The sequence below is a fragment of the Talpa europaea genome (genome assembly GCF_964194135.1).
Source record: "Talpa europaea genome assembly, chromosome: 14".
NCBI lineage: Eukaryota > Metazoa > Chordata > Mammalia > Eulipotyphla > Talpidae > Talpa > Talpa europaea.
This window is the reverse complement of record NC_140082.1, coordinates 11,437,711-11,454,474: the sequence shown is the minus strand read 5'-3', so window position 1 is coordinate 11,454,474 and position 16,764 is coordinate 11,437,711. Positions and strand designations below refer to the sequence as shown.

The 16,764-nt window shown below is 44.9% G+C and overlaps 1 protein-coding gene across 3 annotated transcripts in view; it reads left to right on the top strand.

Annotated features, from left to right (window-relative positions):
* CIT (citron rho-interacting serine/threonine kinase) overlaps window positions 1-16,764 on the top strand; it is a gene marked incomplete at both ends in the record, with an annotated part of 148,240 nt that overhangs the window by 45,577 nt on the left and 85,899 nt on the right. For all 3 annotated transcript variants that reach the window (XM_084253330.1, XM_084253331.1, XM_084253329.1), the window contains one exon: window positions 11,068-11,251. In XM_084253330.1, coding sequence (XP_084109456.1) covers window positions 11,068-11,251 — 184 coding nt within the window. The remainder of the gene's footprint in view (window positions 1-11,067; window positions 11,252-16,764) is intronic.

Genomic DNA, 16,764 nt, shown 5'->3' with positions numbered 1-16,764 from the left:
GCCAAGATCGTGTGCCCTCTGATGTCACGGGTAGTAAGTGTACAAACGTCCTGGTTAGTATCTTGCCCAGACCATTGAATATGGATCTATGGGAGGCCCTGAATCTAGCTGCCAGTTTACAGGAAACAGGTGGGGGGGGGGGGGCACAGGTAAATGTGTGAAATGACACCACAAAAATGCAGTTAACCAAATCCAGAGTGCAGGGAGTTCTACAGGGTCACCCAATCCAGTTTCTTAAGCCAATAAATGGCATTAGAAAAAAAAGAGGGCAGCATAACAGGTTAAAGGAGATGCACTGACCAAGTCAAAGTGTGAACCTTGTTTGGATCCCAATTTAAACCACCCAACTGTCAAGAAACATTCGTGGGCCAGCTGGGAGAAAATCCAGCACAGACATGACATTAGATTACATAAGGAGTGACTGTTAATTTTGTTGGGGGGTGATGAGGGTGTTGTGGTTATCAGTTTTTTCAAAAGTCCTTCTCTCTTGGAGGGATGCTTCTCAACAGGGAGTGAGTTTCCCCTCGGGGGACATTTGGCAATGGCTGCAGGGATTCTTGGGGGTTGTGACTGGAGGTGCTACTGGCTTTGGGCTGTTAAAGAGACCAGGGACACCATGAACACCCTGTTATGTGCTTGACAGCCCCCGCCCCTCTTCGCTCCAATGCCAGGTGTCGGTAGTGCCTGGTTCAGGAACTGTGGGTCAGAGATTATGATCTGTGGTCGTTATGAGTGCAGTGAGAGGATGTGTGGGGTTGCTTTTTTTTTTTTTTAAGATTTTATATTTATACAAGCACTGGGTACAGTCAGAAGTGCAGGAGGGTGAGAGAATTCACCAGAGCCAGAGTGGGGAACAGAACAGGCAGACTGATGAAATACACTGCTGAAGGGAGCAGTGGGCGTGGCAGGAGAGGTCTGTTGTGCCATGTGGGACCCTCGCAGGTGGCTGTGGATCGAACTGGCGCTGCAGGGGCTGTGGGCAGCTTCGCAGCCCAGTGCTCAACCGCTGCGCCACCAGGGGAGGCCCAGTCTGGGGTTGCTTTCAATCAACAGATGTGCACACAAGATAGGGACGGGCTGAGATAGCATGAGAATGGGGGCTGGCTAGTTGCTGAAGCTGGTTACCAACATGTGCCGGCTCCTTTCACAACCTTCCTGCTTCTGTGCATGACACCGTTTTCATCATAAAAATGAAAAAATAAATTTAAAAAAATTGGAGAAAAAGCTATACAGAAATCTTGAGGGCAGCAAAGAATGAACTGAATCTGCTCTGTTCTTGGGAGTAGGTGATGGGTGGGGTAATGCAGTCATGACTGGTACCAGGTTGAAAAGAATCTTTTGGGTGTTTCTGGCTTTTGTAGGTCCTGAGTGCCTTAGACCGAGAAAGGAGGAGAAATGTTAGGGCTTGAGTTAAACTATAATCCCAAATTGAGAGAAAACATCTCTAATCTAATTCTACTTAGAATCAAGATCTAATCTCCCAGCTAGTGATATGGGAAAACATAAGTTATTTACCGAAAACTTGATATTAAGCAGCTTTGTGGAAACTGAGCTTTTGAGAAAGGAGATTCATATAGCGCACACAGCTCCATTAAGATCTGGTATCTGCCAGAGAGGAAATCTGCTTAGCTGCTGGCAGTCAGACCCAGGCCCTGATTGATTGAAGCCTGCTTTACCAATGCTAACTTCCTTATTCACTTACTTTGAAGACACCATTGTACAAATTGCTCACCAACTAAATCGACTTCACACTAAAGGCTCTTTATGACTCTTTTGGGAAGAAAAGAAATGGGATATGTTTTTATTTACTTAAACCTGTTGGAAAGTAGAACTGTTATGATTCTTTTTGAGTTTCTTATACAATGTGTGGGCATACCTGACCGCTTCCTACCAAGAGGGAAGTAGGGAGCCTGCTTGGGATTCTAGAGAATATAATCTGTTCTCGTGAACTAAATTAAAATTACATAGGGTATGTCTCGTGACCAGCTCTGTTTGCCTACCCCTGACTTAATCTTTTGGGTCACTTGTACAAGATCTCTGATACTGGAGATCTCGTTCTATTACAGCCTTTTTGTCCTGGAGTTGTTTCCATCCTAAGAGTTGGTCACTGATATTCCTCAAATCTCTACCCTTCCATCATTTCTCACATTTTGCCATTTCTGCCTATAGCCTGTCTCCTCCTAATCCACATCCGCTCTGTGTTATCACTTCTTTAGTATAGAATTTGTCATGTTGACTATTGTAGATGGGTCCTATAGAGATTTCTAGCATCAGTCTCTTCCAGCTGTCACTATTGGAACGATCGTTACCAGCGTTGGCACTGACACCAGCCCAACATTCTAAAACCGTCTCAAATAATCCCTCCTGTCATTCCGCACCAGGGTTTCCCCTACCCCCTTAGAGGGTCCAGCCAAGATTTCCATTTACTTCCCAGCCTTATTACCCACAGCTCTTTCGGACCGCTGCTCTGTGGCTTTTCTAAAGTAGCACTCTTCTCCACTCCAGCTGGCGAAGATTCCTTTTTACCAACTCTTGAGATTCAATCACCTCCATGACACTTTCCTTCAGGAACACACCATACACACACACATCTCTGCTGGCACAGCTTGCCATCAGTCCTTTTATAGATTCTCTTCCATTCCCATTTTGACCTTAAACAGCACAAACATCCACTTCCACTTATTTTGCAGTTCTGGCTTCATAATGTAGGTAAGTGGGATCACGTTGGTGCTTCAGATTTTAAAATAGCTAATTTCTGTTCTTCCTGCTTTAAGTTTGAACACAGCATTCAGTAAATCCGGTGGCTTTTTGTTTGTTTGTTTGTTTTTTAAAGGTGGATAGAATGAAGTCGAAATGTTTTTGATTTAATGTTATTAGATGCCCACTGTGTTCCAGGCACAGTGCTGATTCATTATATTATTACACAATATTTATTTTTGTGCCTTTGTCCTTTATCAGTCTGTTATTCATCTCCTACTTCTGCCACATACAACTCAGTACCAGTGTCTGTAACCCACAGTGATGATTAAAGGTCATTGGAGTTTTAATGAGCTGCGTCTAGACTCAAGTTTTTTATTTTTGTTGTTGGGTTTTTTTCTTTTTTATTGCATGTTATTTGAGCCAAGAGGCTCAATATATGGCTCAAATACCCCTCCAAAGACATACAAACAAACAAAAAACATAGCAAAATATAAGAGAAAAAAGTAAAAAAAAAATGCTATCTTTTAAAAAAATTTTTTTTAGATTGATTATTTATTTATTTATTTTTAAAGATTTATCCATTTATACAAGAACTGGGGTACAGGTTAGAGGCCCGGGAGGGTGAGAGAGTTCATCAGAGTGCGCGGGGAGTAGAACAGGGAGACAGAAGACACTGCCGAGGGGAGCAGCAGGCAAGACAGGAGAGCTCTGCAACACCATGTGGGTTTCTCCCTGCCCGGCCGGGAATTGAACCTGTGCTGCATAGGCTGTGGACAGCTCCACAGCGTGGCGCTCAACCTGCTGCACCACCGGGGAGGCCCCCGCAAAATGCTATCTTTAGGATATTTTTCGCCACCATCATCCCTGTACCCCCTTTTCTCTTTCCCTCCCCCTCTTAACCTCAGAGCCCTCATGATACTTATTGATGTCCACTGGTGTTACATTATCAAATTATCTGCTGTGTAATTGTTTAGTGTTTTTATTGTTGTGATTTACTTTGCTGTACACATTTCTCTCAAATTCTCTCCATTTTATTGAAAATGGCTGTATTTCATCCTTTGCTATGGCTATATAATAATCCACAGTGCACATATACCACTCCTTCTTGATCTAGTTGTCTGCAAATGGATAGTTAGGCTGTTTTTGTGTGAACATTGTGGCACATATGGGCCTTTATTTTTTTTAAGATTTATTTTATTTTTTTATGCATATAAGAACTGGGGTGTAAGCCAGTGATGCAGGGGGTGAAACCTAGTGGAGAGCGGAACAGGCAAATCTACTGAAATACACTGCTAGGTGGAGCAGTGGGCAAGACAGGAGAGGTCTGCTGTGCCTATGTGGGTTAGCTCCCTGGCGGTGGATGGAACTCAGGCCTAATGGTGACAGCACTGAGACTTAATCCCTAGGCCATCAGGGAGAGCCCATATGGGTCTTTTTGTTGATGGTTTCATGTTTTATGGATATAAAACCAAGAGTGGGATTACCACATTGTGTGGTATTTCCATTTTTAGGGTTTTTTTGTGGTAAATCCAGATTGCTTTCCATAATGGTTGTATCAGTTCACATTCCCACCAACAGGGAATATGCACCCTGACACTTTGTTGGGGGTATTTTTAACATGTGTCATTGTCATGGACATGCAGTAGTATTTCATTATGCATTGAGTCTGCATCTCTCTTATTGGAAACAATGATGAACATTTTTCCAAATGTCTTTTGATCTTCTGGATATCCTCTGGTGAATCTCCTTTTCATTTAAGGTGCTCCCTTATTAATTTTTTTTTTTTTATTGTTGAGTTCTATGAGTTTTTATAGCTCGTACTTTTTGATCTTTGTAGTTCTATTGGCAATTGACTTATATACCGAGATACGGTCTATTCTTGAAAATGTTCCATATATACTTGAAAAAAAAATGAATATGCAGTGGGGTTGAGTGTTCCATAGATGTGTTAGACTTATTTGGTCTAGCTTCTCACTTAAAGCTATTGCTTCCTTATTTTTTGTCTTCTTGAGTCATTGTTGTAAGTGGGGAGTTAAAGTCCCCTAGAATTATCTGTTATCGGTATCTCTGATTATGTTCTGTTATTGTTTTATGTATCTTGGGTCTCCAACATTCAGTAGCTATGAGTGTTATTTCTTTTTGTTATATTAGACTCTTACTCACAACAATGTCCTTCTCTATCTTTTATTACCTTTCCTAACTGGAAGTCTACTTTTATCAGATCTCAGATAAAGTAACTATGCTTTTCACATAAGCATAGCTGTTCCTGATTTTTTTTTTTTGTTTTTTGTTGGTTGCCATTTGCTTGTCTTCCAGCCTTTAATAATAAGATGAATTTCTTGTAAACAGCAAAAGGTTTAACTTTATTTTAAAAATTCATTCATTTTGGGCCTCCCTGGTGGCACAGGAGCGCCACACTGTGAAGCTGTCCGCAGCCTCTGCAGTGCGGGTTTGATCCCGGCCAGCCGGTGAGAATCCCACATGGCGAGGCAGACCTCTCCTGTCGCACCTACTGCTCCCGTCAGCAGTGTATTTCGTCAGTCTGCCTGTTCTGTTCCCCACTCTGTCTCTGGCAAATCCTATCACCCTCCCGCGCATCTGGCCTGTACCCAAGTTCTTGTATAAATACGTAAAATAAATCTTAAAAAAAAAGAGTGAGGTCCCTCACTCTAGGCTATTTTTAAGCACAAGATGCAGTGTTGGGCATGGACTATAGTTGACACAGAGTCACTGGCTGGGAGTTGTTCCCTTTTCTTTTCTAATACAGTCTTATCCTGGAGTGTTTGCTCTTGTCATTGGTAGGTGTTTGAGCTCTCATTCGTTCATTAGTTTTTTCCTTTCATTTTTAGCCCTGGGCTGAAGGGTGCAGATGTTTTGAATATTTCAGTCTGGGCTTTGAGTAGTGGCTTCTGTAGGAATCCAGATGCTCTGACCTGATTCAGACTAGAACTATTTTATATTAAGAGCCTCAAGCTTAAGCCAGTATTCCTCGCTCTATATGCCCCCCCCCACCCTACCCCTTTCAGCTCTCCAACAATGCACTTTAATGTCCTGGGTGCCTGCTTGTAACCCCCTTATCTGGTGTAGTGCTGGGTCTCAGGAGACCTGATGTTGATGTGTGCCCAGGTCCATAGCTATCGGGGTGTCTGCACAGGAGCCACTCCTCCCCCTTGGGTACTTTCCCCTTGTCACTCTAAATGAAGTTCACCTAGTGTTTTTTCTAACCTTCTCTGCTGGAATGATGCTCCCTGTGTGTGCGGTGGTTGTTGGTCTTTTCCTGCGGGCCTTTTGGCTTTGTTTTACAGCAGGTTCGTTGTGAGCCCAGTGTCCTCACTGCTGCCTGCTGTATTGCCAGATCTCTTTTCTTCTTTTTTATGACTAAATTGGGTACTCAGAGTTTCCTAAAGTGGCACATTACACAAAATAGCCTGTTAGGTCTAAGAAATGATCCCACATCTCAGGTTCTTGCTATTCACTCATTCCTTTAACAAAATTGATGTTAAACATTGATTGAGGACTTTCAGGGACTGTCCTGGGTGTTCGTTGTGCAATGGGGAGCACAACTTCGTCTTAACCCGCATGGAGCTTCAGTTCCAGCGGGCACAGCAGATGACAAATTAGAAAATCTTTTAATGTTTCTAATATTAATATTTTTCTGGTATGCTGAAAAACGAAAGATGGGAATGGAGCATGTAGAGCTCAGGAGCTAGAAAGAAGTAAGGCCAAGAGGAGGAATCCATTTGGTCTTGTCTTTCTTTTGTTTTCTTTTGAATATTTTTGAATGTAATACATTTTCCCCCCAAAAGCTTCTAATGACTGTCAGGATTTAAAAAAAAAAATGAGAATTTATAGGAGTGAGATTAACTGCAGCTCTTAAAATAGCTCTTTGTTTCTGAAAGCCTTGTTCGCCATCTATCTTAGAACTGGGGGGAAAAAAACCCTTAAGCGATAAGTTGTATAGCCCCTACCACAAGGAGGATGTGCCCTGATGTGACCTCAAGCATAAACTGATTTTTTAAAACATAGAGAGGGGAAAGACTTTTTTCCTGTATTTCTTGGGGGCTTTTACTAGTGAACAATACATCTTAATATATGACCTATTATTTGTCCTTATTGAATGTGGTGGGTATGTGGAGGGTTTGTGAGATGATGATTTCATATTACTGTATCAGAAAATATTAATATAGGCACTCATTAACATATTTTTCAGACAGAATAATCTTGACTTTTAAAACCTCTTCATTTAATACAAACATCAAGTAACTTCTTGGTCTGGATTATGCTTGGTGCCTTCTTAGAAATGGCAAGAGCCGTTTTCTAATCTTTTAACTATCTGTTCAGCAAATAGTTACTGTGCACCTATTATGTGCCTAAGCATTGTGCTGCTCTCCAGTGCCAGGTGGCCAGGTGTACCTCCATTAACATAGACTCACATACATTACTTTCAGTGACCTAGAATAACTTTTTTAAAGGAAAAACTAATTTTACGAGGATCAAAAAGGAGATTTCCGTAAGGTACAAGAAAGAGGACAGTTGGCCCCTGAGATAGATGTGGTCCTACACTTAGTTGTCTTTGGACTTGAGCACGTTTTCCTTGAAAATGTGGCATCCAGATTTTGAGCCTAGTTCTCTATTCTTGCGCTGTGGTGAGATGCATCTTGGAGCTTCTAGGTCTGTATTCCCTGACCTCTCAGGGCTTTTGTCTCTTTGTCTCTGTGCTTCTGTCTGGCACTTACAGAAGAGCTTTGGTACCATCACTTCTCCAACAGTAGAGTGCCTGTGGCCCACCCAGAGAGCTTTTTAGATTGCAGGTTCTGACTCACTGGGCATGGGGCAGGGCCTGAGTTTCTCCCTCTGACTACCTCCTGGCTGGTGCTGAGGCTGGCACCTGCTCATCATACTGAGAAGCTTGGTTCAATGCGATTTTCTCAGATGTAGCCACTATTCATAAATTTTCTTTCCAGCTGCATCTAATCTGCTATTTAACTGTATCCAGCAGATTCTTGACTTTAAATTCAATAACATTATTTTTTATTTTTACAAGTCCTGTTTGATCACTTTCAAATATGCTTGGGCCTTTTTCAGAGTGTCTTGTTCTTTTACTAGAATTTCTTTTTTTTTTTTTTTTTGAAAAAAGATTTATTTATGCATACAAGAACTGGGGTACAGGCCAGAGGTGTGGGGGTGAGAGACAGAGTGGGGAACAGAACAGGCAGATCTACTGAAATACACTGCTGAGGGGAGCAGCGGGCGAGACAGGAGAGGTCTGCTGTGCCATGTGGGTACCTCCCTGGCTGGGGATCGAACTCGTGCTGCAGTGGCTGTGGATAGCTTCATAGATTGTGTCTTAACCCCTTGTGCCACCAGGGAGGCCCCTCTTTTACTAGAATTTCTACTTATTTGCCTGGATAATAAATTTTATTTTTTAGTTCATTTTAGATTACTTTTTTTCATCTTTAATTTTTGGGGAGCTAATTCCCCTATCTGCTGATACTTCTTCATGGCAGTTTTGGTGGGTTGTTTTCCCCTTGCTATTGGTAGTTGATAGATTTTACTTTTTTACTGTGAACTCATTTCCTGTGGGAGTTGAGAGATTGTGTGTGTGTGTGTGAGAGAGAGAGAGAAAGAGAGAGAGAGAGAGAGAGAGAGAGAGAGAGAGAGTTCTGGGTTGTGAGACTGCCCCTCCAATTTTTTTCCCCACTTGAGTCCACTCGTGCATTAAGCCTGGGCAAGGCATCCGTGTCACTTTCTGGTATACAGAGACTTCTAGTCCCCGCATTTCTCTGGCTTGAACCTGTGGCTGTTTTCCCCGGCACATGTGACCCACAGATGTCCTTCTGTTCAGAGTTTCCTGTTGTATTCAACTGACTACATGTCTAGAGGTTCACATACCTGCCTTCTTATCTGTGCGGTCACTGTCTCACCCGTTATCGGCTCTTGATTTCCTGTTGACTTCTCTTTCCTTTTATTTAAGATTATCTGGCCCTTTGTAAAACCTGACCACGTGGGCTAGCTTTGGGCATGATTGACTTTTAAAGAGGAATCATATTTTATAGTACAGAATTTCTAAATCATAATTATTTCACAGAGGGTGGCTCCTACCCTATATTAATCACACTCCTTACTCAGACATGGCATTCTATTTCCGTCTCCTAAAGATAAATTAATATATACTGGAAAGGGAATTAAACTTCTGCTAGGAATTAAATGACTTGATATGATTAACACAAACGTCCAAATGAATGTGTCTGTATTTTGCTCAGGAAAGAAGAATGTTTAGTGCAGATTCTGCTATATCTTACTAGTCTTTAGTAACTGCAGAATGGGTCATAAAAATGTATCTCATATTAACAATAATAATAAAGAGGTGATTTTTATGGAATGTTCACTGTGTGCTAAAACTGTCCCAATCACCTTAGACAGATTTTTTTCCCCTTTCATTTAAATCTCCCTTTGCCCTTGGAGGAAGATATCCCTAGCTTAAATCAGAGGCTCAGAGAGGTTAAGTGACTTTCGCAAGGTCACAGAGCTGGTTTGTGGTGGAATTAGGATTTGAATCTATTCAGTCAGATTCTAAAGTATGTGCTGTTAACCACACTACTTCCATATTAGTACCATCTGCAAATCTCTCTCCATATGGTTCCTCAGTTTTTATTGAGTTTCCTTATTTTGGGATGGAAAAATGTCTCTTTTGAGCCTTATGAAATGTAATTTCCATTAAAAAATTTTTTTTGGCTTAAAGAAAAGGTATTGGGTAATTGAAATCAGCTTGGGCTTGAGCCTGTGTTGACGGAAGTACACATGGGATGTGGGCTGAAGCTTTCGGTGTAATTTTTCTTTCCATCGGCTAATTTTAAAGTATCGAGCAAGTCTATTCTGATACTAACAGGGAAGGTTTAAATTCTCTTGAGAGCTTGAAGGTGTTAAATACTTTTCTGGTAGTGCACACTTTATGTTTTCAATCTTCCACTTCATCTTAATGCACCTGCAGCTCTGAGAATGTTCCTTGCATTTCCCGGGAGCTGGGAAATTCTTCATTCTGGGCGTGCTCCCGTCCACATCCCTTCACCATTCCAGCTAGTTCCAGCTCTGCTTTGGGGACTGTGATATTGGGGAACTTTGGAAATAGCCAGATTCTTTTGAGTCTGCAAGCAGAAAACAGATTGCTGCTCATATCTGGCATGCAGCTTTGCCCAGAAAACGAGGAGTTAAAAAAAACCAGCCGGGACTGTGAGCGCCTTGTGACAGCTGTCCTAGGGGGCGCTCTGGCGAGTTCTGGCAGTGACTCATGCTGCTCTGTCACTCAGATCAGCATTGGCCCCTGCCACGCAGGGTTACAGCCAGAGCATGCACGGAATGGGGAGCTTGAAGCCTGCACTGCGGGGGATGTGATGCCCAGCTCCGCTCGCCAACTCTCCCCGCCAGCCCGCCACAGATGCCTCAGCCTGCAGCCATGGTAACGCTTCTGGCTGGCTACCCACCTGGGAGTCCACCACAGTGGGCAGCCTCCTGGTGATTGATGGACAAGTGTCCACCTTCCCGACCGAGAGAGCTCAGTAGGTCGGCAGAAAGTGGAGAAGATGTAAGATGCCCCTAGCCGGAGTCATGCCTTAACGAGGTAGGATGTAGATGCCCGCCCGGGCTTCCCTACCACCCATCCATGCGCAGGGGTGCCGTAAATCCTGGGAAGAACTTTATTCGCCTGGTGTTTGATTATGCTGATTAAACTGCAGTGGATTTGGGGGGCATGATTGAGGAGGGCTAATGAACTGGGGGTGGGGTGGGGAAAGTGGTTCATAAGATCTCTGAGCATCCTCACCGGGATGTGAGCGAGCAAGACCGCAGTGCTTTCCTCACATGAGTTATAAACCTCCCCAGCCGGCTTCCTCCCCCGCCTCACATTCCACTTAATCCATGAAACATAGAAGTTCCATCTCATTTCAGTGATCTGCAGCAAATATTAATAATGTAGAGCCATCTGGAAGAGGGAAGAAATAGGTTCAGGTCATCTGGCACCAGGCAGCGAATGCCCCGGAGAAGCATTCTGGAAATATCAGGAGCGAGTCGCTTGCTCAGATGAGTTTCCCAAGTGCTTTCCTTCAGTCAAGTGACCTGTTTGAGTTTATCCTTCAGTTTCCCCCAGCAGGGAAGGCAGCCTGTCTGCGGGTTGGTGGCCATGTTGGCAGAGAAGGGGTTAATCTCTTGTTGCTGTATGAGCGAGGCTGGGTCTGCCTGTGTGAGCTAGATTGAAAGCAGGCGCTGCAGTGCCACCGGGAACGCTGAAGGAGTAAGGCGATTTTCTCCGCAACAGTGTTGAATCTGCCTGAATTTTTCTCTCCCCCCTTCTTCTTGTTTTTCTTTAACCAGCTCCTCCCCCCTTCGTTCCCACCCTCAAGTCTGATGATGACACCTCCAATTTTGATGAACCAGAGAAGAATTCGTGGGTTTCATCCTCTCCGTGCCAGCTGAGCCCCTCAGGTTTCTCGGGCGAAGAACTGCCGTTTGTGGGGTTTTCGTACAGCAAGGCACTGGGGATTCTTGGTAGATCTGAGTAAGTGAAAATTTGACTTTCTCAGGGACCTGCATTGATGTAAGACCTCTAGAGCCCAAAGCTGGTGGTGGTGGTGGTGGTGGTAGGGGTGGGAGGAGTGCGGTGGAGGGAAGCTGTTAACCAGCCTGCATTTGGAAAGCAGTTTACCTGTTTGGGCTTCTGTGGGGTAGACTGTTAATATTCTCATTATGCTGTGTTGAAGGGACCTCTTCCTAATTGTCAACTGGGTACTTTGGGTTAGTTTTTCAGTCGTTGGTCCAGTCCCTTCTTTAGAGGGGAAGAGAAAGTGGGAGATAGATACCTCGCAGTGCAGATGCTTGGCCAGAGAACTGTGCAGGGCGAGGCGAGCCGTCCATCCGTGCGCCCTTCTGTCTCAGGTGGGTGGATGGAGGCTGCTATCTTGGCTGTACTGCAAGAATTCTAAATCCCTTGCTCCTGCACTGAAGGTTCCCTGGTGGGTTTAGCTGAGCTGCAGGTGGCTATGCCAGGGCTCTCGCAGAGATGGTGCTGGGCCCCGCTTAAAGTCTGCTGCAAGATCGGGGATCTGGCAGCTGAGCCTCTCTGAACTGGCTGAGCGCTGGCGGCCAGAGAAAGCCCCCGTTACCGTGAGCCACCAGGAGGGAGTGCGATGTAGCCGAGTCATTGATTCACAAAAACTGGGCTTCGCAGGGAAAAAACAAACAAACCGGGAGACTAGAAAATGGAAGTACAAATCCCACAGTAAACCTCTTGACCTGGTACGTCCTTCTCCGCTGTTGAAAAAGTGAATGAAAAAATGCATTAGCCACGCCGCTTGGGACTGGTGGGTCCTAGCTCCCAGCCTCCTGGAATTGCTCTAAAATGTGGCTCAGTGTCTCACTTCGTTCTTGTGATATGATGACATTCTGCGCTCAGAGGCGTGAGTTCCCGGGAAGGTCTTGGCCAGGCTGTGTTGTCCCCAACGCCCTGGCTCCCTCGCTTGGAGGCTCTCAGGGTGATGTTGGGTAATTAGTTGCTGCCCACTTAGGACATGAGCAGAATTTGATTTTCTCCTTGGCAGTGTTCATTCCCGGTTTGCTGTGCTTGTAGCTTAGATCAATTTGAAGGGATGTCATGTTGGTTCTTGGATGGTGTCTCCCTATGGGTGCTGTTGTGATGGCGGTGTTCCTGAAAAGATTTCAGACTATTGTGGGCACTTGGACACTTGATATGAAATAAGGTCGTGGACCGTGGTTGATTTTGAGAGAGATTTTTATGTGGGCAGATGCTGTGGTGGTCCTTCTTCCCTCCCTGCCTGGTGGTGGGGTTTAAAATTCAGGCTTGGGTTTGGTAGTGTTGACTGTGACTTTCTGGCTAATTTACTGTGTGACCCCCAAAGCAGTCTGGATGATGGGAGAAGAGGCAGGACGCGAACTAGCTGTTGAATGTGCTGTTGGGTAGATTTGAAATGGCCTAACAGGGATGTGAGGTTTCTCATTGGCATCATAGAGCAGGGCAGACTTGGAAGCCCAGTGTAAGAGGGCAGTGGGCAGCTTAACCTTGACCCACTGCACACTGAAGGTCACCAATCAGACTGCAAGGGAGGTGCGTGGAGAGTTCTAATTCTGGTTAGTAGTGGCCTGGCCAGGGCCGCATGAAAGCTTGCTTAGGGTGCTAATCAGTGATCTGAAACACCAGCAAGGACTTGAGGGGATTGGATTTCAGGCGCAGAGGCAGAATGATGTGGGAGATCTCAGGCATTGCAATTAATCCAGAGCGGTGTGTGATTAATTGCTTATTTTCCAGGAAGACTGTAATTGCATCTTTCTGCTTCTCACAAAAAGCTCACTTAAGGGAACTCTCTGACAGGCCATCTCGTGTTAAGGCCCAGGCACTTGATAGATATTTGTTGATTTAATTTACTCATGATCCTTTCCCCCAGATTGTGTTTATATTGCTTACTGTATTTGAAGATACACTGTTTCACCTTTGGTAGTTCAGAACTATCTCTAGAGCATAAAATGGGCTGCTGTTCAGGCCCCAGCAGAATGCATAATAAAAGTCTCATAAAAAAAAAAGTCAGTGCAGATAAAACCACGTCTTTCTTATTTTGAAGACAGATTGGAGTGCTCTTGTCTTCAGGGAATTTTAAAGCCTCCTCCCTATCAATTTGGGGTTGGCATCAGAGAGGTTTTCTCCTGTCTTCCGTCTTCTCATGTGCTTGTGCAGTAAGACGTGGCTGTTCTGCCAAGGGCAGCCCTGTGGGTGAAACCCGCAGCTTCGTTTTAGACATTCACTCCACCTGTTGGTTGGAGGTGACCCCGGATGTATTGGATTATGATCATTTAGAAATCCAATAAAAGAGGTGAAGTGATGCAATTACTTAGAAGTTCCTGCTGTTTTGTGGCTATAACTAAAAAATCTAATTGGAGGTGGGGGGGAGGTACTTTCTGCGGGGTACCACTGTGGCCACCAAGGACCTTGTGTTGCTTCTGGAGCTTTCCCATCTCCCCTCCTGGTTTTTCAACTTCACGGGTTTTTATTTACACACGATGATTACCTGTGCCATTACTCACTCTTTCACACCACTGAGGAAATTGAAGATGCTGCTATACTGCACTGGGTAAATTGACCCCCGATCTCTTCCCTGTGAATTGAATGAAATGCTCAGAGGTGGAACTGAAGGAAGGAGGGATTTTCACAGAGACTCGGGCAGCGAGAATGATTTTGATTCTTGCGATTGCTGGTCACTTTGTAGAATCCTTTTTAGGGGGAAGCCCCGACTATTTTTACACCAGCCATCAAGTCCATCATCAGTTTAACAAGAATCTGGATCTCAGCATTCTGTGTGAGTTCTTGCAGCCCGAGTGGGTGGAAGCAAAAGAGATTCTACAGAACCTGTTTTGGTTGCCTTTGCGGAGGGGTTATGGCTAAGCTAGTGCGGAGAGTGTCTGTCCAGTGCCTCTTTTTCCTTTTAACCAGCAATAACCAGATCGCTAAGCTCCGCGAGCCTGAATGTGCCTTGAATTTTGCAGTGGAATGGTAGCTGGAAATCAGAGTGTTCAAGGCTTAAAAATGAAATGCCTCCTGGCTCTCTTCCCTCCCCTGTTGGTGCGTGGAACATTTCTTTAGGTCCCTGCCCTTTCTCCCAGTGCTGAGATACTGCCTTGTTTCAGCTCATTTCTGCAAGCCTGCAGTTTGAACTCTAGAAAGAAAAAAAGACAGTTGGTTTTATATTTTGTGTTAGTTTGACACATGCTGGCTTTATGCTTTTGGAGAAATTGTTAGAGGAGCAGTGGGATCTTGACGAGGCTGGAATCTGGGATGGCAGTGCCCGAATACACAATTTTTGGAATGGAAAGTCTTTTCCTTTTGCTCAGGGCTCCTTCCTTTCCTTTTGGGTGCTCTGAAACTTTTGTTTCAGGAGCAGCCAACCAGACTCCATGGTGGAATGAAAAAATGGCTGCCACCATTGCCTTCCAAGAGTTTCAGAGAACCAGTTTTTGACCTTCTAGCTCTTTGAGTCTCTTCCTTGCTCTGTGTGGGTTTCTTTGCATGCCACTCTCCTCAGCTGCAAAGTGGGGTGACGGCGATACTAGTGTTTTGGGACTATGGAAAAGATTAAGTAAAATTGATAGTGCTTTGTCTACCTGGCACATGGAAATGTTTCAAAAGTTCACTATTAATATTTTTGTTATTGCTAAACCACTAGTCTGTCTATGCATAGTGTCCTCTTATGTATGCCAAGAGGATATGGAAAAAACTTAGCAATAATTAAATAGTTCCAAGTCATGTCGGAGCAGAAACCCAGCCCTGGGGATTTTCTGTAAGAGATACTCGAGCATCTGGACCAAGCAAAAGTTAATATGCAGTTGCCAAATACGTAGTTTAAAGGTGGTTGATGGGGTGGGCCGGGAGACAGAATTAGAAGGCTCCATTCCTTGATGGGCTCCTTCCCAACAATTTGAGCAAGTCAAAGCATATGTGTGTGAAACCATTCAGGAACCTAAAGCAAAACCCCTTTGCTGCAGAGGATCACAGCACAAATTGCTATAGGAGAGTTGGAACAGCAAGACAAAGTCCAATGTGAGGGCACGTAATGGCCACTGCCCAAACCTTACCAAATCACAGTGACCACCTGTCTCGGAATACCTGCCACTTCCCCAGGTCAGCTGTGATCTCCAGGGGGGTTGGGTCTCACTCATCATGGTGTCCCTGGAGTGCAGGGGCATGGTGGACCTTCAGTAAGTCTGTGGGTTGGAGTTGAGCTTGTAAGCATTTTAATGGAGGGAAGAAGATTTGACTCAACTTCTTAAAAGAAAGCGGGTTTGGATAAGTGGAGAAGAAAGTTGAAAGAACTTCCAGTGGGCAGAGTGAACAAACAGCAGCGCACCCTCACAGGTACCTGCTCGGCCTGGGCTCTGTTCCAAGCGCTCGCCCCAGACGTACTCACTTAAATGGCACAACTGCCTGCGAGGAGGGTATGGTCATTCCCATTTCATCCGCGAGGGATCTGAGGCACAGAGATGGAGCAGCTTGTCCAAGGTCACGCAGCTTCCATTGACCCAGCCGGGACTTGAACCCCAGGTGGGGCGGCTCCAAAGTCTCTTAATGGCTGTGCTGACAAGTACAGCTGCCGCAGACGGTGGGGAAGGAGGTTCATGTGGGGCTCACAGGCACATCGGAGGTGGCAACCCATCATGGGGATGGCATGCAGTGGGGTTGGGGTCGAGGGATGAGACCTGGCAGACCCACTCCCTGCTAGGTTTATTTTTGGTTTTTGCCAATTGCATTTAGTAGGTGGAATGTGTCGCTTACGGATTTTTTTGCTTTCTTCCTCTTTTCACCTAGAGATTCTTACGTGTGTGTGTGTGTGTGTGTGTGTACATGCACATACACACATAGACTCTCCGGGAGAGGTCTTCCCTATGTGTGCATAAGTGTTTAAACCTGAGGGCTTGCTACGGTGTTTATCATGGTGTAAGCTGGGTGAGGACAGGGACTGCCTTGACCTTGCTCGCCATGGTACCTTCAGGCTGGCCCTACCCACGTGTCTCAGTCAACATTTGGTGGATCATTGATTCAAGTCGCTTCTAGACTGCAACTCTCAGTCTATTGATGGCACTACATCCTGTATCTTTCCAATCCTACCCTTTGTACCTCTGCTGCCTCCCATCTCTCCTGGTTTGGCTTGTTCCCAGGACTCTCCGATTAGTCCTCCTTCCTTTTCATTGAAACTCTTGGGAGGCTACAGGGTCTTCTCTTAAAATTTGTTTTGCTTTCCACGTACAGCCCAAAACACACTCCCTTTTGAAGTGAGCCTCATCTGTGTTTTGATTTTTTTTTTTTAAACAGCAAAAATAAAAGAGCTTGTTCTGGCACATGAAGGTATGCATCCCCTGTACTTCCCAAAAAACATCTGAAAAGACTAGCTTCGGCTTGTGGTTGCTGCCCTCAAGTGCCGGTGGTGTTGGCATCCCACCGCTGTCCAGACCACGTGTCTCATGCTCTGTGTGTCCTGTTGGGTTCTCTCCTCTCGCTCGTTCAATTTCTTC